We start from the raw sequence: 27,667 nt of genomic DNA on the forward strand, positions 1-27,667 counted from the left end.
AAATTACAGAGTCTCACCCTTCTCCTGGCTCACGGGGATTTGAGCAGCTGCGATTCTGAAGCTTCTAGGGCCAACTACCACAACCAGTGTCCCCCCCCCCCCGCCTTTGGCGGGCACCCACAGGGAGGAGACAGCGGCAAGCTTAGGAAGCTAACAGTCCATTGAGGTAAGGGGCAAGGAGACCCGAGGGTCCCACCCTGGCTTCTCCAAGAGTTTCCATGGGGCCAGATGACCGGTGGGTCCCACCTTGGCTTCTCCAAACATATCCATGGAACCAGGTGACCAGTGGGTCCCAACCTGGCTTTCTTTGAGCGTACCCATAGGTTCCAGGTGATTGGTGGGTCCCAACCTTGGCTACCCCAAACATCTCCATGGGACCAGGTGACCTGATTGTCCCAACCTGTTTCCCCAAATGTATCCATGGGTTCTGTGATAGTCAATGGAGCAGATCTGTACTCCTCCAGCCAGGACTGTGGTCCTTTAAGCTGGCATCCTGTAGAATCCAAATCTGTGTCTCTCTGTATGGAGCCATGTGTCCTAGATGCTGTTCTGAAGAGTTACTCTGCATCTAAAAGTCTCTCTTGGTTGTGATTTTGTAAAGGTCTTTCTCATCATTCACAGGGCAGAGGGGAAGGTGGCAGGGGCTCATGTCTCATTGTTTGAGCATTTAATCAATTTGCATAGATTGCCTTCCATTGCTTTGCAGATCAACAAACTAGATCACCTGGTTCAATATGTAATCAGCATATTAGCAAACATCATTGTTCCATGACCCTCAGTCCCTGTCCTCCAGAGATAACAGACAATAAGTTGCAGTAAATATCAACTCAAGTGTCAACATTCAGGCTTATACAAATAATAGTCTGTCCTTCTTGACCAACCAAAGAAAAACACATAAATTCAAAAGTCAACATAAAGATAATAGTGTATTTCTCCTGGCCTACTGAATTTAGACGTCTGGATAATTAAGATTAAAAGCTGTGTTATCAAAGACAATTTGTTATAGAGATTTTCCGATTTCAGAATAACCCCATTCCTCGGCTGTAGTTAGTTTTTAAAAAAAAATAAAACTCCGCTTTACTCACCCTCCTTCGGTCCAGTGCAGAGTCTCCAAGGCTGCACTGACATCGCGTCAGCAGCTCAGCAGCCAATCGGTAAGCTCAGCGGCTCTAACGCAGTTGACGGCACAAGCGGTTTCAAGCCGTTGAGCTCACTGATTGGCTGCAGCAATGTGGACGTGACGCCAGACCATGGTAGTAGCGGCAGAGATTCAATACCGGACCCGGGGAGGGTGAATAAAGAATTATTTGATTTTGTTTTTTTGTTATTGCAGCCCAAGTACTCAAATGGTAGTAACAGTCTAATATCAAACATTAAATTCTTCATGCCCATTACCAAACTGCCAACCATCTAATCTGTATGCGAATTCTCCCCTGGTGGCAGATGTTAGGAGAGAAAGAAGGGTCAAGCATGTTGGATTTCAACATGCCCAATCCCTTATATTCCTGAGCTGTTGCCAGAAGGATAATAAGGCAGCAACGTATTCCCTTTTCCTAATGAGAGCACATGGCCGAACATTGGGAAGTCAGGAAGAACAACTGTCGACTAAGCAAGCATCTAAGGTCTACGGCCACCTTACGTCGTACTGACTATTACAATTAGAAATAATTTTGTAAATATTGTAATGTTGATCTCGAAGTTTTAAAAAAAAAATAAGTTTTTGGGATGTGATATAGTAAAGAGCACGGTATAAGAAGATCTACTTGGAAATCAATAGACAAAGCTTTGCATTCATGTTTTTAGTTGGTTTTGCATCATTTTTTAACTTCAAGGTTTTGCTCAGTAGAGTTCCATAATAACAAGACCGGCTCCACCACTCGTAGCCCCCAGGATCCCATCACATAGTCCATCAAACCTCCCCCCAACTGTATATTTGACTTGTACAAACAATCAGGACACAAATTGCTCCTTTCCAGGTGGAATTCCGACTTTGGAGACGAAAAAAAAAACATCCGCAGCCCAATTACTGGAAATTTACGTCTTCCTGATTAAGAGTGAACGTTCCAGTCCACAAATCATTCCCAGGTAAAGGGTAAGAAATCATTTAAAGGGAAATGGAGGAATTAACAGATGTGCCTCCTGCTTTTACGGAAGTCATTTTATCCAAGAGAAGCTGTCATTACCTCAACGCGTAAGATGTCATCGGAGGAGATGTCCTCCACCTTCTGTTCTGTGTGTTCCACCAGTTTGGTCTCCAGCTCCAGCAGGACACGTCCTCGGTAGGCGACTCCTTCCCCCTACCAGACACAAAGAAAGGTCAAAAGGATGGGACACGTGGTGAAAGACTTTATAGAGGGAAATGAAAATAGAGAAGGGTTGTGGATGAGCCAAGACGGCCATGAACGTTAGGAAAGTAGTTTCCCAGCAGCGTCAACTCAAATATTGGCCAAAAAATGACTATTAAATTTGCTATAGTGGTGGGAATGACTTCTTACCTTCCCCATATTGAGCTCTTCATAGGGATCCGGGAATCCCGTAAACTCTCTCGGACTTCCATAAAGGTTTACGTAACAAGGTCCAAAGGTCGGAAGGAATCCCAAACTGTCATCAACTAGAAGAGACCACGGTCCAAAATGACATTTGTGGAAACAACAACCACGGCAGAGATGTAGCAATGTCTTATATTGTAAAATAACACAGCTGTGGCAGAAGAATGAACCAAAATATATTCCCCTATTGTGCGGCAAACAAAATGCCCCCAAGTGTCACCATCATTATCCTGTACCCCGTATGTCAGCATCATTATCCTATACCCCGAGTGTCAGCATCATTATCCTGTACCCCGAGTGTCAGCGTCATTATCCTGCACCCCGAGTGTCAGTGTCATTATCCTGTACCCTGAGTGTAAGCGTCATTATCCTGTACCCCGAGTGTCAGCGTCATTATCCTGCACCCCGAGTGTCAGGGTCATTATGCTGTACCCTGAGTGTCAGTGTCATTATCCTGTACCCCGAGTGTCAGCATCATTAACCTGTACCCCGAGTGTCAGCGTCATTATCCTGTACCCCGTGTGTCAGCATCATTATCCTATACCCCGAGTGTCAGCATCATTATCCTGTACCCCGAGTGTCAGCGTCATTATCCTGTACCCCGAGTGTCAGTGTCATTATCCTGTACCCCGAGTGTCAGCGTCATTATCCTGTACCCCGAGTGTCAGCGTCATTATCCTGTACCCCGTGTGTCAGCATCATTATCCTATACCCCGAGTGTCAGCATCATTATCCTGCACCCCGAGTGTCAGCGTCATTATCCTGTACCCTGAGTGTCAGCGTCATTATCCTGTACCCCGAGTGTCAGCGTCATTATCCTGTACCCTGAGTGTCAGCGTCATTATCCTGTACCCCGAGTGTCAGTTTCATTATCCTGTACCCCGAGTGTCAGCATCATTATCCTGTACCCTGAGTGTCAGCGTCTTTATCCTGTACCCCGAGTGTCAGCATCATTATCCTGTACCCTGAGTGTCAGCGTCTTTATCCTGTACCCTGAGTGTCAGGGTCTTTATCCTGTACCCTGAGTGTCAGCGTCTTTATCCTGTACCCCAAGTGTCAGCATCATTATCCTGTACCCTGAGTGTCAGCGTCATTATCCTGTACCCCGAGTGTCAGCGTCATTATCCTGTACCCCATGTGTCAGCATCATTATCCTATACCCCGAGTGTCAGCATCATTATCCTGTACCCCGAGTGTCAGCGTCATTATCCTGCACCCCGAGTGTCAGCGTCATTATCCTGTACCCTGAGTGTCAGCGTCATTATCCTGTACCCCGAGTGTCAGCGTCATTATCCTGTACCCCGAGTGTCAGTTTCATTATCCTGTACCCCGAGTGTCAGCATCATTATCCTGTACCCTGAGTGTCAGCGTCTTTATCCTGTACCCTGAGTGTCAGGGTCTTTATCCTGTACCCTGAGTGTCAGGGTCTTTATCCTGTACCCTGAGTGTCAGCGTCTTTATCCTGTACCCCAAGTGTCAGCATCATTATCCTGTACTCTGAGTGTCAGCGTCATTATCCTGTACCCCGAGTGTCAGCATCATTATCCTGTACCCCGAGTGTCAGCATCATTATCCTGTACCCTGAGTGTCAGCATCATTATCCTGTACCCTGAGTGTCAGCGTCTTTATCCTGTACCCCGAGTGTCAGCATCATTATCCTGTACCCTGAGTGTCAGCATCATTATCCTGTACCCTGAGTGTCAGCGTCATTATCCTGTACCCCGAGTGTCAGCATCATTATCCTGTACCCCGAGTGTCAGCATCATTAACCTGTACCCTGAGTGTCAGCATCATTATCCTGTACCCTGAGTGTCAGCGTCTTTATCCTGTACCCCGAGTGTCAGCATCATTATCCTGTACCCTGAGTGTCAGCGTCTTTATCCTGTACCCTGAGTGTCAGCGTCTTTATCCTGTACCCTGAGTGTCAGGGTCTTTATCCTGTACCCTGAGTGTCAGCGTCTTTATCCTGTACCCCAAGTGTCAGCATCATTATCCTGTACCCTGAGTGTCAGCGTCATTATCCTGTACCCCGAGTGTCAGCATCATTATCCTATACCCCGAGTGTCAGCATCATTATCCTGTACCCCGAGTGTCAGCGTCATTATCCTGCACCCCGAGTGTCAGCGTCATTATCCTGTACCCTGAGTGTCAGCGTCATTATCCTGTACCCCGAGTGTCAGCGTCATTATCCTGTACCCCGAGTGTCAGCATCATTATCCTATACCCCGAGTGTCAGCATCATTATCCTGTACCCCGAGTGTCAGCGTCATTATCCTGCACCCCGAGTGTCAGCGTCATTATCCTGTACCCTGAGTGTCAGCGTCATTATCCTGTACCCCGAGTGTCAGCGTCATTATCCTGTACCCCGAGTGTCAGTTTCATTATCCTGTACCCCGAGTGTCAGCATCATTATCCTGTACCCTGAGTGTCAGCGTCTTTATCCTGTACCCCGAGTGTCAGCATCATTATCCTGTACCCTGAGTGTCAGCGTCTTTATCCTGTACCCTGAGTGTCAGGGTCTTTATCCTGTACCCTGAGTGTCAGGGTCTTTATCCTGTACCCCAAGTGTCAGCATCATTATCCTGTACTCTGAGTGTCAGCGTCATTATCCTGTACCCCGAGTGTCAGCATCATTATCCTGTACCCCGAGTGTCAGCATCATTATCCTGTACCCCGAGTGTCAGCATCATTATCCTGTACCCTGAGTGTCAGCATCATTATCCTGTACCCTGAGTGTCAGCGTCTTTATCCTGTACCCCGAGTGTCAGCATCATTATCCTGTACCCTGAGTGTCAGCATCATTATCCTGTACCCTGAGTGTCAGCGTCATTATCCTGTACCCCGAGTGTCAGCATCATTATCCTGTACCCCGAGTGTCAGCATCATTAACCTGTACCCTGAGTGTCAGCATCATTATCCTGTACCCTGAGTGTCAGCGTCTTTATCCTGTACCCCGAGTGTCAGCATCATTATCCTGTACCCTGAGTGTCAGCGTCTTTATCCTGTACCCTGAGTGTCAGGGTCTTTATCCTGTACCCTGAGTGTCAGCGTCTTTATCCTGTACCCCGAGTGTCAGCATCATTATCCTGTACCCTGAGTGTCAGCGTCATTATCCTGTACCCCGAGTGTCAGCATCATTATCCTGTACCCCGAGTGTCAGCATCATTATCCTGTACCCTGAGTGTCAGCGTCATTATCCTGTACCCTGAGTGTCAGCGTCATTATCCTGTACCCTGAGTGTCAGCGTCATTATCCTGTACCCCGAGTGTCAGCATCATTATCCTGTACCCCGAGTGTCAGCATCATTATCCTGTACCCCGAGTGTCAGCATCATTATCCTGTACCCCGAGTGTCAGCGTCATTATCCTGTACCCCGAGTGTCATCATCATTATCCTGTACCCCGTGTGTCAGCGTCATTATCCTGTACCCTGAGTGTCAGCGTCATTATCCTGTACCCCGAGTGTCAGTGTCACTATCCTGTACCCTGAGTGTCAGCGTCATTATCCTGTACCCCAAGTGTCAGTGTCATTATCCTGTACCCCGAGTGTCAGTGTCACTATCCTGTACCCTGAGTGTCAGCGTCATTATCCTGTACCCTGAGTGTCAGTGTCACTATCCTGTACCCTGAGTGTCAGCGTCATTATCCTGTACCCTGAGTGTCAGTATCAGTATTCTGTACCCCAAGTGTCAGTGTCATTATCCTGTACCTCCAGTGTCAGTGTCATTATCCTGTACCCCGAGTGTCAGTGTCATTATCCTGTACCCCGAGTGTCAGCGTCATTATCCTGTACCCCGAGTGTCAGCGTCATTATCCTGTACCCCGAGTGTCAGTGTCATTATCCTGTACCCTGAGTGTCAGCGTTATTATCCTGTACCCGTGTGTCAGTGTCATTATCCTGTACTTCGAGTGTCAGTGACATTATCCTGTACCCTGAGTGTCAGTGTCACTATCCTGTACCCTGAGTGTCAGCATCATTATCCTGTACTTCGAGTGTCAGTGACATTATCCTGTACCCTGAGTGTCAGTGTCATTATCCTGTACTTCGAGTGTCAGTGACATTATCCTGTACCCTGAGTGTCAGTGTCATTATCCTGTACCCTGAGTGTCAGCGTCATTATCCTGTACCCGTGTGTCAGTGTCATTATCCTGTACTTCGAGTGTCAGTGACATTATCCTGTACCCTGAGTGTCAGCGTCATTATCCTGTACCCGTGTGTCAGTGTCATTATCCTGTACCCGTGTGTCAGTGTCATTATCCTGTACTTCGAGTGTCAGTGACATTATCCTGTACCCTGAGTGTCAGTGTCATTATCCTGTACCCCGAGTGTCAGTGACATTATCCTGTACCCCGAGTGTCAGCGTCATTATCCTGTACCCTGAGTGTCATTATCCTGTACCCCGAGTGTTGCTATCATTATCCTGTACCCCGAGTGTCAGCGTCATTATCCTGTACCCTGAGTGTCAGCGTCATTATCCTGTACCCCGAGTGTCAGTGTCATTATCCTGTACCCTGAGTGTCAGCGTCTTTATCCTGTACCCCGAGTGTCAGCGTCTTTATCCTGTACCCCGAGTGTCAGTGTCATTATCCTGTACCCCGAGTGTCAGTGTCATTATCCAGTACCCCCAGTGTCAGCGTCATTTTCTTGTACCCTGAGTGTCAGCGTCATTATCCTGTACCCCGAGTGTCAGAGTCACTATCCTGTACCCCGAGTGTCAGTGTCTTTATCCTGTACCCCGATTCTCAGTGTCATTATTCTGTACCCTGAGTGTCAGCATCATTATCCTGTACCCCGAGTGTCAGAGTCACTATCCTGTACCCCGAGTGTCAGTGTCTTTATCCTGTACCCCGATTCTCAGTGTCATTATTCTGTACCCCAAGTGTCAGCGTCATTATCCTGTACCCCGAGTGTCAGTGTCATTATCCTGTACCCCAAGTGTCAGTGTCATTATCCTGTACCCCGAGTGTCAGCGTCATTATCCTGTACCCCGAGTGTTGCTATCATTATCCTGTACCCCGAGTGTCAGCGTCATTATCCTGTACCCTGAGTGTCAGCGTCATTATCCTGTACCCCAAGCGTCAGTGTCATTATCCTGTACCCCGAGTGTCAGTGTCATTATCCTGTACCCTGAGTGTCAGCGTCTTTATCCTGCACCCCGAGTGTCAGCGTCTTTATCCTGTACCCCGAGTGTCAGCGTCATTATCCTGTACCCTGAGTGTCAGCGTCATTATCCTGTACCCCGAGTGTCAGCGTCATTATCCTGTACCCCGAGTGTCAGCGTCTTTATCCTGTACCCCGAGTGTCAGCGTCATTATCCTGTACCCTGAGTGTCAGCGTCATTATCCTGTACCCCGAGTGTCAGCGCCATTATCCTGTACCCCGAGTGTCAGCATCATTATCCTGTACTCCGAGTGTCAGCGTCATTATCCTGTACCCCGAGTGTCAGCGTCTTTATCCTGTACCCCGAGTGTCAGCGTCTTTATCCTGTACCCCGAGTGTCAGCGTCTTTATCCTGTACCTCAAGCGTCAGTGTCATTATCCTATACCCTAAGTGTCACCATCACTATCCTGTACCCCGAGTATTATTATCCTGTACCCCAAGTGTCAGCGTCATTATCCTGTACCCCGAGTGTCAATGTCATTATCCTGTACCCCGAGTGTCAGTGTCATTATCGGGTACCCCCAGTGTCAGCGTCATTTTCTTGTACCCTGAGTGTCAGAGTCATTATCCTGTACCCCGAGTGTCAGTGTCATAATCCTATACCCTAAGTGTCACCATCATTATCCTGTACCCCGAGTATTATTATCCTGTGCCCCGAGTGTCAGTGTCACTATCCTGTACTCCAAGTATCATTATCCGGTACCCCCAGTGTCAGCGTCATTATCCTGTACCCCGAGTGTCAGTGTCATTATCCTGTACCCCGAGTGTCAGTGTCATTATCCGGTACCCCCAGTGTCAGCGTCATTTTCTTGTACCCTGAGTGTCAGCGTCATTATCCTGTACCCCGAGTGTCAGTGTCATTATCCTGTATCCAAAGTGTCAGCGTCATTATCCTGTACCCCGAGTGTCAGTGTCATTATCCTGTACCCCGAGTGTCAGTGTCATTATCCTGTACCCTGAGTGTCAGCGTCATTATCCTGTACCCCGAGTGTCAGTGTCATTATCCTGTACCCTGAGTGTCAGCGTCATTATCCTGTACCCCGAGTGTCAGCGTCATTATCCTGTACCCGTGTGTCAGTGTCATTATCCTGTACTTCGAGTGTCAGTGACATTATCCTGTACCCCGAGTGTCAGCATCATTATCCTGTACCCCGAGTGTCATTATCCTGTACCCCGAGTGTCATTATCCTGTACCCTGAGTGTCAGTGTCATTATCCTGTATCCCGAGTGTCAGTGTCATTATCCTCTACCCCGAGTGTCAGCGTCATTATCCTGTACCCGTGTGTCAGTGTCATTATCCTGTACTTCGAGTGTCAGTGACATTATCCTGTACCCCGAGTGTCAGCGTCATTATCCTGTACCCCGAGTGTCATTATCCTGTACCCCGAGTGTCAGCGTCATTATCCTGTACCCCGAGTGTCATTATCCTGTACCCCAAGCGTCAGTGTCATTATCCTGTACCCCGAGTGTCATTATCCTGTACCCCGAGTGTCAGCGTCATTATCCTGTATCCCGAGTGTCAGCGTCATTATCCTGTACCCCGAGCGTCAGTGTCATTATCCTGTACCCCGAGTGTCAGCGTCATTATCCTGTACCCCGAGTGTCATTATCCTGTACCCCAAGCGTCAGCGCCATTATCCTTTACCCCGAGCGTCAGTGTCATTATCCTGTACCCCGAGTGTCAGTGTCATTATCCTGTACCCCGAGTGTCAGCGTCATTATCCTTTACCCCGAGTGTCAGTGTCATTATCCTGTACCCCAAGTGTCAGTGTCATTATCCTGTACCCCGAGTGTCATTATCCTGTACCCCGAGTGTCAGCGTCATTATCCTTTACCCCGAGTGTCAGTGTCATTATCCTGTACCCCAAGTGTCAGTGTCATTATCCTGTACCCCGAGTGTCAGTGTCATTATCCTGTACCCCGAGTGTCAGCGTCATTATCCTGTACCCTGAGTGTCAGCGTCATTATCCTGTACCCCGAGTGTCATCGTCATTATCCTGTACCCCGTGTGTCAGCGTCATTATCCTGTACCCTGAGTGTCAGCGTCATTATCCTGTACCCCGAGTGTCAGTGTCATTATCCTGTACCCCGAGTGTCAGCGTCATTATCCTGTACCCTGAGTGTCAGCGTCATTATCCTGTACCACGAGTGTCAGTGTCATTATCCTCTACCCCGAGTGTCAGCGTCATTATCCTGTACCCCGAGTGTCATTATCCTGTACCCCAAGCGTCAGTATCATTATCCTGTACCCCGAGTGTCATTATCTTGTACCCCGAGTGTCAGTGTCATTATCCTGTACCTCATGTGTCAGTGTCATTATTCTGTACCCCAAGTGTCATTATCCTGTACCCCGAGTGTCATTATCCTGTACCCCGAGTGTCATTATCCTGTACGCTACAACTGGAGACTGTGTGTAAAAACAACTTGTCTTCTTACATAATAATGTATGGCGGTAATGAAGGAGGGCAGGACCTGTACATAGCGGTCAGGCAGCGTTGGATTATTACGGTCTTATATTGTCACTTCTCAATACCCGTAGAAACCCCGATAGGTCAGATATTACAGTGACTGCCCTGAGACTACACACGGGACCCCAGCTCCAGACGTCATCAGGATGTAGCCCCCGAACAATGCAGCAAACTGGTGGTGTGTGCCGGCAGTGACAGCGCCCTACAGTAGTGCACGAGCCTCACCATGCGGACCGCTGACCTGTGCTATTAATCACTAACCTAACATTACATGCATTAAGGGACGGAGCTTTAGCCCATCTTATACTCTACTCACATCCAGAGCTGCAATCAGAATTCTGCTAGTGGCCATTGGGAGTCGCTTCAATCACATAAATACCGCACTCTGTTGTCCAACCGTCCGGATGGGAATACATCATACACCAGAAAAAAAGGGCTTTTACTATCTATTTTTTTGCATCAAAGTGACAGAATGGGGGACTTTTGGGGAATGCAAACATTGACAATATTAATTAATTTTATTTTGGGCGTAGAAGCAAAAAGAAAAAAAACATTCTTTGTGATTTTTTTGCATCTTTTATCATTAAAAGAGGAGGATATTATAATCCAGTTCGTTATACACAAGAGGGAATCAAATAAGTCATTTTTTTTTTTTATTTAATATGAAATTGTTTCATTGAAGGCTATTTCCACTAATAGGTCGGTTATTGGGAAACTAACAGTGAGCGTATGGTATATACATCTCCAGTTTCAACGCATGGAATATATGTAGATACCCGCGGTATGGCCACTGCTAACTTCACGATAGCCCAAGACTACTCGCTGCCACCACCAGTCGTTTTTATACAAGCTGACTGGATGCCTGATTTCTCGTAGTTTATAGTTTCGGAGGGTGAGGTTTACAGAACAAAAGGAACAGAACTATTTTATTTTATATTTAATCCACAACGATAAGCAATGTTTATAAAAAATATACAAAAGATTTTACAAAGGGGACAAAACAATACAGCATATACGCATATACAATTAAAATAAAACAGGATTAACAAAAGAACTTACTACGCTGCTCTCAGAAATGAGTTAACTTAGCCGAAGGAGTTCAATTTGGGATGTTCAGTAAATGGGATTCATGTATACACAACGTCTATCTCTCTAGAGGAACACAGATCATAATTTGCCTTGACGTTTTATCAGCACGTAAGTTACACTCACACACAACCCCTTGATGACCTCACGTGGGCCGGGTTGTGGGATGTTCTCAGCTCTTCAGGATTTTATGAAATTCCCAACTTATGAGATATATTCACTCCTGATGATCTCAGATGTTCGAGATCATCGCCATATTTTTTATCAGGATTTTACCGTTAGCCAGATACCAAATATGACATGGCTGTTGTCAGCAATCTGTCCACTATTGATTTGGGGCTTATAGGTAGGTGTTACAGTTATGAGAAAACATTAGTCCTGAAATTGAAGATGTATGCCCCATTAGTAACGGATCAATACAAAACCCCAATATTCGTAATTGTCCACCGGTTCATCAGCGTCTGGTTTTGGGTATAACATTTCCCTTGAAGGGAACAATAGTTTCATTTCAACTCAGGATGTATTTCCTGGGGATGAACTCTTCTGCTTTTCTATCTATGTGTAAACACGTGTCCCTTTTGTTATCTGAACCTCAGAAAAGATCTTTCCTGTCTAATTACCTGTACTCTGTAGGGACTTTTGGCTTCAAAAGGAATTTTAATTAGATTTGTCATTTCCAACTATACGTAATTACATTATTATTCTATTATTTTACTGCTTTCATCACTGGCTTACATAAAATGTAGAAATTTAGCTGCATATGTCGTTGTCCCCTATGAGAAAACCAAGTGTGAGGATCATTTCTTGATGAATACATTTTATTATATAAAAAAATAATAATAATAATAGAAAAAAGAAAATGAACTAAAAGAGTTTGTGCATTTTTGTAATTTATTTTTATAGCCTAATTTTATTTCATGTTTGTTACTATATTTTTTTCTTTTACTCATTTCATAGAATTTTTTAAAAATATATATCACAGATGTAATTGTAAAATCTATAACGCCATCTCAGCGGCACTTTTATGGCCCTTGCCTCCCCATGTCACAGAACTGAAAAAAGACTTTTGTGAGCTCCTTTTCTCCCTTTCCACATTATGAATATTGAGTTTTTTCTGTGAACAGCAAGGGTCCTACAGTTATCACAAACACATTTTCGCGTTGTGACGAAGTGGTGCCTATAATGCACTGACTTACGCATCATTGAGCGTTCAGTCCCAAATTAAAATCTGACAGATGGATGACAATATATATGCCATGTTTCCTATCTATGGGAAGTTAAAATCTTAACAGGAAAATATGGAATTAATATCTGGGACCTCCAGGGGCAAAGATATCCCGAGAGTTGGAGATCTCTTAATTTTTTGTGACCCTAGCCATATCCCATGGCCAGCCCCCATATGAGCTCACCGAGGAGAGGTATGTGGGGTGTTTTTTGTCCACTAAAAGCAGATTTTCAGTTTTTGTTATCGTCAGTCCTGGAAGACACAGTTCACTGTGGTGCTGTACTGTTTCCCTAAAAGGAGTGTTTCCATCCGCTAAGATCTCAGGCATTTCTGTGACCCAGATTTAGTAATTCTCTTTTGTTATTTTATTTTATGTAATTCCCATTTTGTATCATCCTTTTTATAAACACTGACTACCTTTCTGGATTAAATATATAAAATTTAATAGCTCTGCTCCTCTTGCTCTGTAAACCGCATCCATGAAGCCATACTATACCTGTAACGGGTGACCAGTCGGCCTGTAAAACGATTGGTGGCGGCAGCTAGTAGTTCCCTTTAGTGGAGTTGGCAGTGACCGTACTGGGGTATATATACATATATATTCCATGAGCTGGAATCAGAGGTGTATATACTATACGTTCACTGTGAGTTCCCCAATAACCGGCCCAGTAGTCCAAACAGCCGAAGCCTTGTCCTTCACTTGTCAGCCAATTGCGTAATTGTCCTGACGATTGGAGTGTTGGTTCCTGACAATTGGTGGCAGAGGTGGAATCTGCATGATCTCCCTGTGTTTACCTGACAATATATTTTATTAAAACTTAAAAAAAAAAACAACTTTGTTATATTAATTACTTGGGTACTATTATTATTCATATTATTATCATTTATTATTATCTATATGTTTTACTCGTTTTATCACTGACCTACATAAAATTTCTAAAACTGTAGTCTAGAATTTATATACCAATGTTTTTTTTGTTTTGTTTTTCATTTTATACATTTTTTAGGTATTTTACAAAAATAAATCTTTTCATTATTATTATTTATCTATTTATTTTTTTACTTTTCTTATTTTAATTACATTGTTATATTATTTTACTGGCCTACATAAAGTAAATATATTTAGCTGCTTAGGTAGTGTGAGGGTCATTTCATGATACAAGCATTTTTATTAAATAATAATAATTATTATTATTTATTATAAAAAAAACATTTAATTAAAAGTGTTTTTGTATATTTAAGTTATTAAATTATTTTTATTTTTTATTTATTTACATAACTTTTCATTTTATTTATTTTTTGTCCCAAAAAATAGTAGAGTAATTACTTATAGTAAATACTATTAAATAATAATAATATTAAAAGTATTATTATTATTTCATAGTATTATGCTAGCTTACTCCTTCCTGGCAGATTTTGTGACTGTGTATATAGAGATACCCAAGCACCTAACAGGGCAGATACTAGAGGTACACAAATAGGACAGTCCTGGCGACCTTTGTCAGGTCCTGGGCTGTTAGTCCCAGTGTTTCCATGCTGGGCAGCTCCGCGTGGGCGGGGCTTGGTGTGATTGACAGCTCTGTCCTATGCAGGGAGATCACTGATCACAGCCAATACATTCTGGAGAACCAATGTAAAGTGCGGAGCTCTGGGGCTACAAGGGTTGACCGGGACCACCGCACAGCTCTGCTACTGATGCCGATGCTTTCTGTCACACAGGATATGATTGGTAAGAGAATTATTGATCAGAATGTACAGAACATAGGACGTACAGTTAGGAACCGCGGATGTCTTTCCTGTGGTCTCATCTGAAGCACAAAGAAACAGGTGTTGGTTAGAGACGATGGAAATGATCCACGTGAATGGAGATTATTAATCAGTCCCTTATATTACATGGTGGATTAGAATCAATGCAAACAGGTGAACTGGATCAGTGCATGACGGAGTTAATAAAAACTGCAAAATAAAAGAATGACAAGCATTATCCACTCACAACATGGGGTCACTGATGAGAAGCCCCCCCCCCCCCTGTTTCTAAACTCATCCTGCTTCCTAACATAGATTCACAGCATTTTCCTGCAGCCACCACTAGGGGGAGCTCAGTACACAGCAATAGTGGATGTAGACATTCCTATTAACTGAGCTCCCCCTAGTGGTGGCTGCAGGCAGGCAGTTTCTTCATATGTGAAGGGAAGCAATGGATTTAGATGAGTGTGGAGGGTGATTATTAATGTATTCATGATCTTTTTTTTGGTTTAAATACACATAAATTATAGAGATCAGACCGAGCTCAACGTTAATGAACTTGTTCCACCTTTTCCAAACATGGAGTCAGCTGATACTGACAACAACATTTATTTTACATAATGCACAAAAATGCACATGTGATTCCAGCCTTGAGACAGTTTGGCTTTTACTAAAATCAATTTTAGAGTTGGTGGCGCTATTGTATTGGTTTCAATGGAAAAAAAATACTAAGCACAGTGGTAGAAAGTGGTACTGCATGTAAAAAAATGTTGACCATAAATTATTATTATTATTTATTATTATAGATATGTTATTTTTTCTTTTCTTTAGTTTTGTTTTTTATTTTTTACCAGGTGTAAATGCCGCTGTTCTTCTTTTGCTCCTGCATCACTCCGCTCGAGTCTGAGATATAGGTATATAAATATAGTATTTTTTTAAGCCAATTAGGCGTGGTCTAGTACATAGAAGAGTTAGTGAACACACCCACTTGGCTAAAAAAAAAAGACAAGAATTACATACAGGGAAGACGGAGTCATATCTCAGGAGTGGAGAGGAGCAGCAACAAAAGAAAACATTTCCGGATTCAGGAGAACAGCGGCATTTACAGCAGGTAAAACAATTATTCTATATAAGGTCACTGACAGGTCCTCTTTAAGGTGAAGTGTGTCCATAAATAGCCAATGTATTACTGATGCATGAATTAACTGGATAGACAAGTTTCCTCCACAGATAATACAATTGTCACATAGGACGAGGGATCTGATCGTTGCTTTAACACTTCATGGTATAGTCCATGACGGAGATTAATATGAGCGCTCTGCTGATGGTAAAAGAAGGAAATGTTTCCTTGATAAACTCGCAAAGGTGGTGGCGCTGTTGTATTGTTTCCTATGGAAAGATTAGCTGCTGGCTCAGTGGTGGAAAGTGGTACTGCATGCATACAATCACATACAGAGGAGTGCAGCAAGTAAAGAGAATGATGAATCCAAGCAAGGAAACCGTGCAGACACTCTGCCTCCCCAACACGCTCAGAAATTACAAAATTCTGAATACTCAAAACTCTATCAGAGTTATTGATTCATTTCAATGAAATGAAACTTTAATCAGGTGGCTGCTTTATCCCCATGCTTTACACTGCATCTCTGCTCATTCAGATCGACTAATTATTGAGTAAGGTTGGAGCCATAGAGATGATGCAATTAATTCTTGACTAAGACCAAGACTCCAGTGTCATTTTGTTATAGAGAAATCATTCCCTTCCCACCCCACCCCTGCCTGTTACATAGATATGAGACTGCCTGGTCCGTCCAGCACTCATACTCTAACTACAGTCCTTATCGGGGACCCGGAAGAAATGGGGTCCTGCACGCTGCACCTCTTAGCTCCTTGTCATGAGTCTGTATGCAGTAAGCCCCCCCTAGTGGCGGCTGATGGCAGCTCATATGACAGTAATATGGGGGAGCTTCGATAGCTATGAAGAGAAATGTGCATCGCGGATCTTCCTATATGGAGGCCGTCAGTATGCAGGTATCACCATTAGACCCCCTAGCCCTCTGCTCTCCACAGTTATTTTTTTGAGCTATTTTCATAGTCGTTTCATTGAATCCTAATTGCCAAAAAAAGACCATGCGGTCAGTATGTCGTGCAGGTAAAGCGGGGAGTCGGGGGCACCAACATACCAGGAAGAAGAGGAGGCACTTACCTTCCAGCTCCCCCCCAGGAGCGGAGATCTTGGACATGCTCAGGTACGTGGTGCCGATAATGTCATTATGAGTGAGCCGATCCCTGCAAGAGAAGGCGAAGAACGATCAGGACCCCAAAATTCGTGGGAGAGCGGAAACACAGGGTTATTAAATCCCAGCTGTGGTGCTGAACGCCTGATGGAGAGGGGGATGTTCTAAGACCCCCCAACCGATAGTTTATACCTGCTCTTCCTTGTGCCGGCAGACATGAATGCTGTACAGTGTGATTTCCCCCTTCCTCTTCTTCCAAAAGCTGTGGTGGACACTCTCCTCTCTCTGTACACTAGTGCAGAGCCCATGCGATCCCCTCTCTGTGTGGGTTCTCTCCCCTATCATTGTACAACCTGACTGATTTGCTCTCCATAAAGACTTGGATGCTTTCTCCCCTCTCCACACACTGATCTGCTGTGTACAACCTTCTCACCCGATTTTCTGTTATTCCTCACACTACAAGAACAATGTAGAGGTAGAGTAAAGTGAGCCAAATTATCTAGGAAGAGTGTACTGTCAGACTGATGTAAGATGCAGCAGGACAGCCAGTTATACACAGGAGTTACACAGACTCTACCTCAGCTAACATGTTAGAATTTTTTAATCATGTTGCCAGGGATGGTTTGACTTTTCCCTTCAGAATCTATTTTGAGTTGCCTCCACTGTCTTTGTACACCACGTATACATAGTCTGTGTTTTCCCTCTCCAGGCAGATTGCTGTTTTTCTTCTTCTGATACAGTACAATGTGTCAGCTGCCCTCCCTGAAAACATTGAAGCTTTCTCCCCTCTCCACACTCTGATCCTCTATGTACATCCTGCTGCCCCTCCCAGCTTATATTAATAACAGGCAAGTTGGGATGGGCAAGGCAGAGAAAGCCGACACCCCCTGGAATAGTGTATTTTTGTTAGAAATAGCAGGATAACCAGCTATGTGAAGGAGATACAGACTCTACAACAGTCCAAATGAAAAACATTTTATAATAAAGAACACTTAGGAAGTTGATTAATTTTGCATTTAGGAAGCCAATCTAAAAAATTCGTATTTTAAAAATGCTATTTTTTTTGCGGCTGGCGGTGAAAACATCCAGCAATGCACAAGTGACGAGCCTGATAAAGCACTTAAGGGTCAATGTTGGCACTTTCTGTCACAGATCACATCATTAATGGTAGAGATTCCAGAACTGAGTTAAGTTTTACAAGTCGAGAAGCTTCTTGGAACCAAAAAAGGTGGCTAACACCTAAATTATAGGCTATCACCTTCCATGAATTACCGACTAATAATAGGCGTTAACGAAGGCAAAAAAAACAAAAAAGAAAAAACATTACAGAACCTGAGACTATAAAGCAAAAGTGAAAACCTGACAAAAGGAGACTGAAGGTGTGAGATAGGCAGGAGGTGGGAAGGGTGAGATAACGGAGACCACCGTGGTGGGTCAGATCACTGAGTCACCATATATCCAGGATGCAGCAGTCTGTTCTGTGGTCTCTAATGCAATAATACATATAGAAGAGCTGAATTTATCAATGAGCTTTAGTCCTATAGAAAACAAGTGACATTACAATTAAAGGCTACCATGTATAAAAAAAAAAATCCATCAGCCGCTCAGTAAATGAAAAATGTCCTGACAGTCTGTCACCCGCCGGGACCCTGCAGCGGTCACTCACCAATCTGTCAGCCGGATCCTCATCTTCTCACACATGGACGGGAACTAGAAAAGGAAACATCAGACAGTGACCATAAGCAGGTACAGCGGGGTGCTACACTGCACGGCAGGAATAAGCGGGGGGCCATACCAGCGCCAGCCAATCAGATTGGGATTATTACAGCTGAGATCTGATTCTGCTTCTCACAACTTAGACCCAATGTCTCAGCAATTGGGAAGTCTCTAAACACTGTATGGCCGATTGTAGTGGTAGGAAGGGGACTATAAACTACCGAGGGATCATATCCTCTACAGATATCAGCAGAGGTACCGCAACTCCTAAAGGCTCTGCACCAAAAATACTCCTGCCCCAGCATTTGCACAGGGGAGAGGAGCGGCCGCCTATTGAGAGAGCTGGGGCATTAAAAAGCTCCTATGGGGCAGAGAGGATCTGCTGACGTTGTGGATGGTTCATTTAAAAGGTTCCTTGGTGAGGACATTACACAATGGAAAGGACATTTTTGGTAACACATCGGCTTAGATATTTATGGGTCACTGGGTCTGGGAGTTTATTGCGTCTGCTATATATTTATAGGGACAATTCATCTGGACTTGAAGGGGGCAATGACTCTGGGACTTTTATTAGGACACCATGGCTGGGACATCTATGGGGCACTCTTGCTGGGATGTCTATGGGGCACTCTTGCTGAGATATCTATGGGGCACTCCAGCTGAGTTATCTATGGAGCACTCTAGCAGGGATTTCTATAGAGCTCTCTAGCTGGGATATCTATGGGGCATCCTATTTGGTATATCTATGGGGTACACTATTTGGGATATCTATCGAGCACTCTAGCTGGGACATCTATGGAGAACTCTAGCTGGGATATCTATAGAACACTCACGTTAGGATATCTATGGGCATCTCTGGCTTGGGTTTTTATGGGGCACTCTAGCTGGGATTTCTATGGGGCACTACAGCTAGAATATCTATGGGTTATTCTAGCTGGGATGTCTATGGGGCACTCTAGCTGAGATATCTATGGAACACTCCAGCTGGGATATTTATTGGGTAATCCAGTTGGGATATCTATGGGGTGCCCGATTTGCAATATCTATGGTGCACTCTTGTTGGGATATCTATGGATACTCTAGCTGGAATATCTATGGGGCACTCTAGCTGGGATATCTATGGGGCACTCTAGCTGGGATATCTATGGGGCACTCTAGCTGGGATATCTATGGGGCACTCTAGATGGGATATCAGTGGGGCACTCTAGATGGGATATCTATGGGGCACTCTAGCTGAGATATCTATGGGGCACTCTAGCTGAGATATCTATGGGGCACTCTAGCTGGGATATCTATGAGGCACTCTAGATGAGATATCAATGGGGCACTCTAGCTGAGATATCTATGAGGCACTCTAGCTGGGATATCTATGGGGCACTCTAGATGGGATATCAGTGGGGCACTCTAGATGGGATATCTATGGGGCACTCTAGATGAGATATCTATGGGGCACTCTAGCTGAGATATCTATGGGGCACTCTAGCTGGGATATCTATGAGGCACTCTAGATGAGATATCAATGGGGCACTCTAGCTGAGATATCTATGAGGCACTCTAGCTGGGATATCTATGGGGCACTCTAGATGGGATATCTATGGGGCACTCTAGATGAGATATCTATGGGGCACTCTAGCTGGAATATCTATGGGGCACTCTAGCTGGGATATCTATGGGGCACTCTAGCTGGGATATCTATGGGGCACTCTAGCTGGGATATCTATGGGGCACTCTAGCTGGGATATCTATGGGGCACTCTAGCTGAGATATCTATGGGGCACTCTAGATGAGATATCAATGGGGCACTCTAGCTGAGATATCTATGAGGCACTCTAGCTGGAATATCTATGGGGCACTCTAGATGGGATATCTATGGGCTACACTAGCTGGGATATCTATGAGGCACTCTAGATGAGATATCAATGGGGCACTCTAGCTGAGATATCTATGAGGCACTCTAGCTGGAATATCTATAAGGCACTCTAGATGGGATATCTATGGGCTACACTAGCTGGGATATCTATGGGGCACTCTAGCTGGGATATCTATGAGGCACTCTAGATGGGATATCTATGGGGCACTCTAGCTGGGATATCTATGAGGCACTCTAGCTGATACTTTGCCCCATGGTTGGCACTCACCCTGATGGGTAAAGTAATGCTTTGGTTCCACTGAGGATTGGCATTCTTTTCCAGAATCTTACTGTAAGTCTGCAATGTAAAAATTAAAGGAAAGTTACCCCAACATAATTAATGGAAATAAATAGATCTATGTACAGTAAACATACCTATAGATAGTAGCACCACCTGCAGGCAGTAAGTGTCAATGTAGTCACTTACTTACACTATGTCCCAAAGGCATCATCCAGCTTTCCCAAGTTCCTGAATGGTAAATCTGATTATATATGCTCTATATTTACTACGGTTGATTAGTTCTGACTCATGAAAAGTCTAGTTGACAGCTCTAATATATTGCATAATAGCAAACACTTTGGTTGTTACCCATGTTTCCTGGGAATAGATGTAACTTAAATACAGCTGAATATAATTTTTTAATGATTTTTAAGACAAAGACGACTGAATTATTTAAAAGAAACAGTCCAGGCAAAAGTGATATACTGGGTTATGTCTATTGCTTGGCTTAAGGGGACAACGCATGACACAAGGATGCAAAGAATTGCAAAGCGACTGGCCATGGTGTATCCACTTCACCTTGAATTAGTATTTACTGTAATTAAAAAAATACATGTTTGAAAGAAAACTATTTTACTTGAAACACCACCAGGTTCTTACAAAGCAAAGAACTAACACATAAACTAAGTATCCTTAGTGCCCATGGGTGCAGCGTTTGCTGCTTCTATAAAAACGTATAACATGATGTTACAATAAGACATAAACCAGCACAGGTCACAAGTCACTTACCATCTTCCCGGCAAAACTGATTTCTACAAAAGGATCCACCAGGTTTTTCTTGTTGCTGTCGATCCCAAAGATTTGCTTGACGTTGTCTAGAATGGCATCGTCCACTAATGGATAAAGGAGAGAATGGAAAGTGGATCATGAGCCCTGGAAAGTGGACGAAGTGTAAGGCTGAGACTAGTGCCAAGATGCCAGGTGTTCTTCCTCCATTCCGACACCGCACGTCATAACGAGTTTTGCACCCCGCTATCCCCAAATACAAATCTGGAGGTGCTAAGGAGATCTGCACGGAAACTACCTTTACTATAAAAAGATGCCCGATTACAATCCATATTTCCAGACCCCCCACTTCTGTGTTTCAGGCAGCCCCCAAATCTAAGAAGCATCATTGTCAGAAGCTCCCTGTCATCTCCACCACCTACAGAAACCTTTCCCTGCAACCAGAAAAAGTGTAAAACCTGTCTATTTATAATAACCACAGACAAGATAAAGATCCCCAATTCACACCAGGACTACAAGATCCCAGGCACTTTCAGCTGTATGAAACCTAATGTAGTGCACTTAATTATATGTACCAAATGTCCAGCTGGGGGTCTGTATGTAGGAGAGACAGGGCAAAAACTTAGGACAAGGATGAATTCTCATCGCCACACAATAAAAGAAAAAAGAAAAGATCTACCTGTGGCCAAGCATTTTTGAATTCCTGATCACAGCACCAAAGACATGAAAAAACTGGTATTAAAAGGTAATTTCAAATCTCAGAGAGATAGGAGAGTCTGGGAATACAAACTTATGACAACCTTTGACACACTCAATGCAGGAATGAATGTGTTGCATGGATTTATGTCTTTTTATATCAACTAAGGAATGTGCTCCTCTGACCTTATGGGGGCATCACAATCATGGACCAGACCTCAGTCACAGGACAATAAAACTTTCACACTCCTTATCTATGAACTGTTCCAATATTTACAGGCACAATTGTTTATCCCTCTCCCATCATGATAGTTCTGCTTCATGTCACTTGTCTCATCTATTGCATTATTCCTCTGTCCTGTTTTGCATAAATATGTGACTCTTCAGATTTTGTTTTATTCTAGCCTGAGAGACCCTATTAGTCTTGAAAGCTTGCAATCTGTTACCATCTTTTCAGTTAGCCATTAAAAGGTATCAACCACTGAGGACTCTCAAATCTAAATATTTTTCTAACACAGAGCTCTGAATTTCCTGCTTTCTACAGACACAGAAAAAAATGATAAAATGTTATCTTCCTGCAGCTGCCACTAGGGGGAGCTCTTACATAGAGATGTATGTAGCACCCACTGAACTCAATACACGCAGTATAGAACCATACTGCCCTCTGGTGGTAACTCAAGACAGAGAGATTTCTATTAATTCACTCCACATCCCTGAGAACTCCGGCACCAGTCTTGACAGGGCTCAGGTTGTAGGACAATGTTCCTACCCCACCAGCTGCAATAATAATGGCAGGTTTACTAAACTGTCCTTGGGAAACCATCATTTCTAGAAGAGGTCATACTCTGGTGTTATCCTTACAACGAGAAAATCGTTGACCAAAGGCAAATTCTACCCAGTATAACTTTTGCCATGCAGAGCCAGGGACTGATCCAGCTACAGGAGGAGCCGCTGATCTTGTGCCTACATTCACTTATTTCTCCTCCATATAAGAGCCACCACTTCTCTTCTGAAGCTTCCACCATGACTTACTCTGCGGCAAATCTTCAGCGCGGAAGACTCTGAGCGTCAGGTGAGCCCCTCGGAGCGCCACTCCCGCAGGACGCAGTAGGTTCCCCTCTATGTCCTCCTTGTCCTCTATCGATTCCTTCTTTTCCGCCTGTAGGTAAAGAACAAGACATAAATACAGAAGGGAAAACTGTGAAGGAATCAGCACAAATGACATATCTGACACCGGTTCACAATTGGTGCCGAAACCCGGGTACAAGAAACAAGCTATGGATCATAGGGTGGTGGGGGATGGGTGATACAGCATCTGATATGGCAGCTGTAATAATTACTTGTTATTAGTAATATAGTGGAGAAATACTGACCGGACACTCGTCACCAGGGCCCAGGGCGAACAGGCTGACCTTTAAATAGCCCTTTGCCCCCGCTGAGAAATCCTCAGGGTCAGAGAGCAGCAGCCATTTTCTCAGGAAGGCATGTTCTGGAAGAAAAGCATGGGGTGACTCCAAGTACATCTCTTCTGAACTTATAGAGGCATGACACTGAAAATGCTAAAAGTTGGGTGACAACCAGCATAAGCGATATTTCTGTGCCCCCATGGAAAAATATTTAGCGATTTTTGTGCCAGTCCTGGCAAGCTCTGCCAACTTTTTGAAAAAAAAAAGGCAGCACGGCTGAGGGTGGTTGACAGATCCATCAACATTTCTGTGTATATTATGCTACTTCCTGACCTGCACACACTTTTGGCAGTAATATATGGACAGTATATATACTGTACATAACTATACACATGCACGGTATATAGATTCGGGTCACACGACATATGAGACATTTCTCGATCAGCACGTACTTGTTTCTCCATAAATCATCCCGACATCCATCTGTAGGGAGAAGACAAAGCGGTAATGATCATGTATTACAGCTAAATGGATATATGAGAGCCGTCACCAACAGTTCCGGTTTTATCCTGATGGTTCCGAGTTAAAAAATTCTGACGAATTCATGCATGTTCTGGTGTAAAGAGGGATGGGATTTACATAAACCTCAGTGAGGAATTGGGGCTCCTGTCCATTTTTTAAATTTTATCAGCCAAAAATGAAAATACTAGTGATGAGCAAAAAGATTTTCAGGACCCTGGTGCAGTGATTGTCAGTTGCCCGTGGTCCCCTGACCGGAGCCCTGCGATCCTCGTCCTACCTGCCGGATTCTCCGACATCTCCTCTGATTAGTAGGCTCAGCGTGATGTCATCATTGTGGAGCGACACAGACATAACCGGAGGAAGATCGCAGGACTCCAGTAGATGGAAAAGAGAGGTGCAGCATGGTGGAAAGCTAGGTACCCAGAGTAATGCCTCCAGGCACATCCAGAGCTGCAGTCACAGATCTGCCAGCTATAAGTGTCCATTGTAGTTCTCCTCTTACATCAGACTATGCTCAGGTCGGTATCTTACACTCCCACAATGGACCCAAGAACAGCGAGATCTGAACAGACACTGAATGAGCAGGGACAGAGGAGAGCAAAATTGTGACTGCAGCTCTGGATGTGACACGAGTAGAATATAAGATAAAGAACGAACTGAACATTATATGTAGATACAAAGATGGCAGTCGTGCATTATAAGACAGGACGGCGTGTGAGGAGCTCACCCGAAACTCTCCAATCACAGAATCAGTCCTGAGGGAGCGGGAGTCTAAGACCTGAGATAAGGAGGAGACAAGGAAATCACACATAGGATTGTTAGAACAGCACTACAAGTCACAGGAGTCACAGCAGAACAAGTGACCGCAGACCTCTAGGCGCTGCAGCAGCTGAGGTGTATGATGATGTTCTGCAGCAGCTGAGGTGTATGATGAGGTTCTGCAGCACCTGAGGTGTATGATCAGATTCTGCAGCAGCTGAGGTGTATGATGAGGTTCTGCAGCAGCTGAGGTGTATGATGAGGTTCTGCAGCGGCTGAGGTGTATGATGAGGTTCTCAGGCAGGTGAAGTGTATGATGAGGTTCTGCAGTAGCTGAGGTGTATGAGGAGGTTCTGCAGCAGCTGAGGTGTATGATGAGGTTCTGCAGCAGCTGAGGTGTATTATGAGGTTCTGCAGCAGCTGAAGTGTATGAGGAGGTTCTGCAGCAGCTGAGGTGTATTATGAGGTTCTGCAGCAGCTGAAGTGTATGATGAGGTTCTGCAGCAGCTGAGGTGTATGAGGAGGTTCAGAGCCCATAGCTTGTACAGCTGAATGTTAATGTCGTCCCCCGGACACTTGAACACTCACTGTCAAGAACACCGGCTCATCAAACAGCTCCGCAGGAGACTCGAAGAAGTTGAAGAAAAAAGTCTAAAAGAAAAAAAAGATACAGAAAAGCGACATCATAATCCATGAGACTGAGGAATCCAGCACAATGGCGACCGACGCACATACCTCATCAAAGAATGGATTGTTGCCCTTCCGTATCCGCGTTCTTTTAGTCTGTCCAGCGACCGTCACCTTCACAACAGGTTTAATGTTGATCCCGAGTAACTGTCGTCCCTCAATCACCCGAACTCTGATCTAAAGACACAGTGAGAGATGATACCAATACTCCAGAGCTGCACTCACTATTCTGCTGGTGCAGTCACTGTGTACATACATTACTTATCCTGTACTGATCCTGAGTTACATACTGTATTATACTCCAGAGCTGCACTCACTATTCTGCTGGTGCAGTCACTGTGTACATACATTACTTATCCTGTACTGATCCTGAGTTACATACTGTATTATACCCCAGAGCAGCACTCACTATTCTGCTGGTGCAGTCACTGTGTGAGAGGGAGATGTGTGGACATTACTGCGGTATCAGCCTCTGGCCACAAGAGGTCTCTGTTGCCTCTTAAAAAAAGGGACTCTATGGTGAACTTGCTGGTATGTGAGTCAGCAAAAAACAAGCAGTAGTGAGGACAGGAAGGAGATTGTGGTGAGCTGGATCCTAAGAGCTGGTGTGTGCAGCATGCTGGGAGTGTAACAGGACTTTGAGTGAAAGTGAAGCCTTGGCTGTGACTCTGGCCAAAGAGAAAGAATCACCTTGGGGGGACGACTACAGTTGGATGCAGAGTTGGATTCCCCCCAAGGCATCTGAGTGACAAGAAGGGCCCTTTCTAGTCTGACAGACTGGAAACTGCACTCCTGTGATGAGGTCAGGACCCTCTCCTCAGTCTCCCAGTTAAGTGCCTGATCAGACAGCTTCTTCAGAGAACAGTTAACAGCCGGTAAGTCCTGAGCTCAGGCACCACCACAGGGATACCGGTGGATGCATGCATGCAAATAGCAGGAAGAGTTTGACGCCAAACACAAGTTCTCAAGTAAAGACATTGGTTGTAGGCAGGCTTGGGTGAACCTTAGCTAGAGACTCCCCTCAGTGGTGGGATTGTGTATAGTTAGGATAACAGTATTGTAAACTTAGAAAGTTGTTAAGTTTGTTAACTGTTGCGCTGCACCACTGCACGGACCGCCTTGTGCACCCATCTGATTACATCATTGCTCTGGGTAACGCGGTTACCGCACTAGGCGGAACCACTGGGTAGGCAAATTATAGTTCTTCTGTTAGTACATCCTGGTCCTGTCAGTTGTGCACCGCAGGGGTCCTAGCTGTCTCGTTCTAGGTGTGTGTGTTAAGTTTATTTGTGTTCCTTTCTTGCATTGCTGGGACAACACAGTTTCTGTTCTTAGTAAAAAGGTGTTACCCCAACAAATTGTCTGCAAGTATCCTTTGTCCTCGGCCCACTGTATTCTGAGAGAGACCTCCTCGGTACACGGTCTACAACTTGGCGAAGTCGGCAGGATACAGCGATTGTCTTGGACAGGGACATGGAGGGAGACAACCCCTTAACAGCGGTGGCCGCGGCCCAGGTTCTGAATCCACCTCCCACTGCTTCAGTTTCGGCAGGATACCTTCCGACAGCGGCGCTATTACAGCATTTGCCAAAATATGACGGTAAAAATATGTTGTTGCAAGATTGGACAGAAAGGGTGCGGAGTGTGATTAAAATGTGCAATTTGATCCCGGAGTTGCGAGCAGAGATAGCATTGAATGCACTAGAGGGTGACGCCAGGCGGACAGTAATGGTCCGGCCTGAGCCTGAACGAGACACCTTAGATAAGATACTTGCCCTGCTGGAGGGAATCCACAAGTATAAGGGTTTAAAAGTGACGCAACTGCGAAGTTCCTTCTTTAATCGGCCGCAGCGAGAGGGCCAGACTCTAATGCAATATTCCAATGCTTTGCAAGAAACGTTGAATGAAGTACAGCGGCGGGACCCTGAAGCCATCGGAGCTTTCCGGAAAGTGGACAGGCTGTTGCGGGACCAGTTCATTTCTGGGTTAGCCAATAAATTCCTACGGGACAAGTTGCAGGAGATGACCCGGATGACGACCGACATGACCGTCTACCAGATCTACCTCGCCGCAATAGAAAGAGAAGAAGAGTCCACGCCCATGACCGAGAAAGTTGTGAATAGCGCACAGGTAACAGAGGGCCATACAGGACCCGAAGATTCGGATACCTTGAAGGACGTGGTGCAGGCTCTGCGTGCAGAACTGAAGGATCTTCGACTGGAAGTGTCCCAGATGCGTACAAGATCCGTGCAACTTCAAGAGCCGACACCACCCTCCCGAGCTCCTCCGTCAGTCCCAACTTGGCCGCGGAGGTGGAACCAAGGAAGTGCCCCTGGTGCTCGAAGACTCAGGTGGCCCCTCTGTTGGAGTTGTCAACAATATGGCCATCTTGCCAGGGACTGCGATGCCGAGGCCGACTCCGAAGTAGTGGTGCCAGGTTAAACTACCAACCGCTACAGTAGCCAGGCATACTGTAGCGGCCCCCAATCAGTCAAGC

At 45.0% G+C, this 27,667-nt stretch overlaps 1 protein-coding gene across 8 annotated transcripts in view; it reads right to left on the minus strand.

Moving 5' to 3' along the window:
* The window catches only part of DYSF (dysferlin), a 680,318-nt gene that overhangs the window by 281,315 nt on the left and 371,336 nt on the right, over positions 1-27,667 (minus strand). For 5 of the 8 annotated variants that reach the window (XM_073649538.1, XM_073649529.1, XM_073649556.1 and 2 more), the window contains exons 7-19: positions 25,219-25,347; positions 25,072-25,134; positions 24,452-24,502; positions 23,655-23,685; positions 23,170-23,285; positions 22,829-22,955; positions 21,104-21,207; positions 20,324-20,392; positions 18,136-18,179; positions 16,439-16,521; positions 14,262-14,297; positions 2,496-2,611; positions 2,184-2,297 (exon numbers count right to left, since the gene is read on the minus strand). In XM_073649538.1, coding sequence (XP_073505639.1) covers positions 2,184-2,297; positions 2,496-2,611; positions 14,262-14,297; positions 16,439-16,521; positions 18,136-18,179; positions 20,324-20,392; positions 21,104-21,207; positions 22,829-22,955; positions 23,170-23,285; positions 23,655-23,685; positions 24,452-24,502; positions 25,072-25,134; positions 25,219-25,347 — 1,083 coding nt within the window. The remainder of the gene's footprint in view (positions 1-2,183; positions 2,298-2,495; positions 2,612-14,261; positions 14,298-16,438; positions 16,522-18,135; positions 18,180-20,323; positions 20,393-21,103; positions 21,208-22,828; positions 22,956-23,169; positions 23,286-23,654; positions 23,686-24,451; positions 24,503-25,071; positions 25,135-25,218; positions 25,348-27,667) is intronic. The other 3 variants (XM_073649582.1, XM_073649547.1, XM_073649592.1) reach the window with 1 other exon arrangement.

The sequence above is a fragment of the Phyllobates terribilis genome, unplaced genomic scaffold, assembly GCF_046119375.1.
Source record: "Phyllobates terribilis strain yellow unplaced genomic scaffold, ASM4611937v1 Scaffold_1__5_contigs__length_1240528914, whole genome shotgun sequence".
In the NCBI taxonomy this organism is placed as follows: Eukaryota; Metazoa; Chordata; class Amphibia; order Anura; family Dendrobatidae; genus Phyllobates; species Phyllobates terribilis.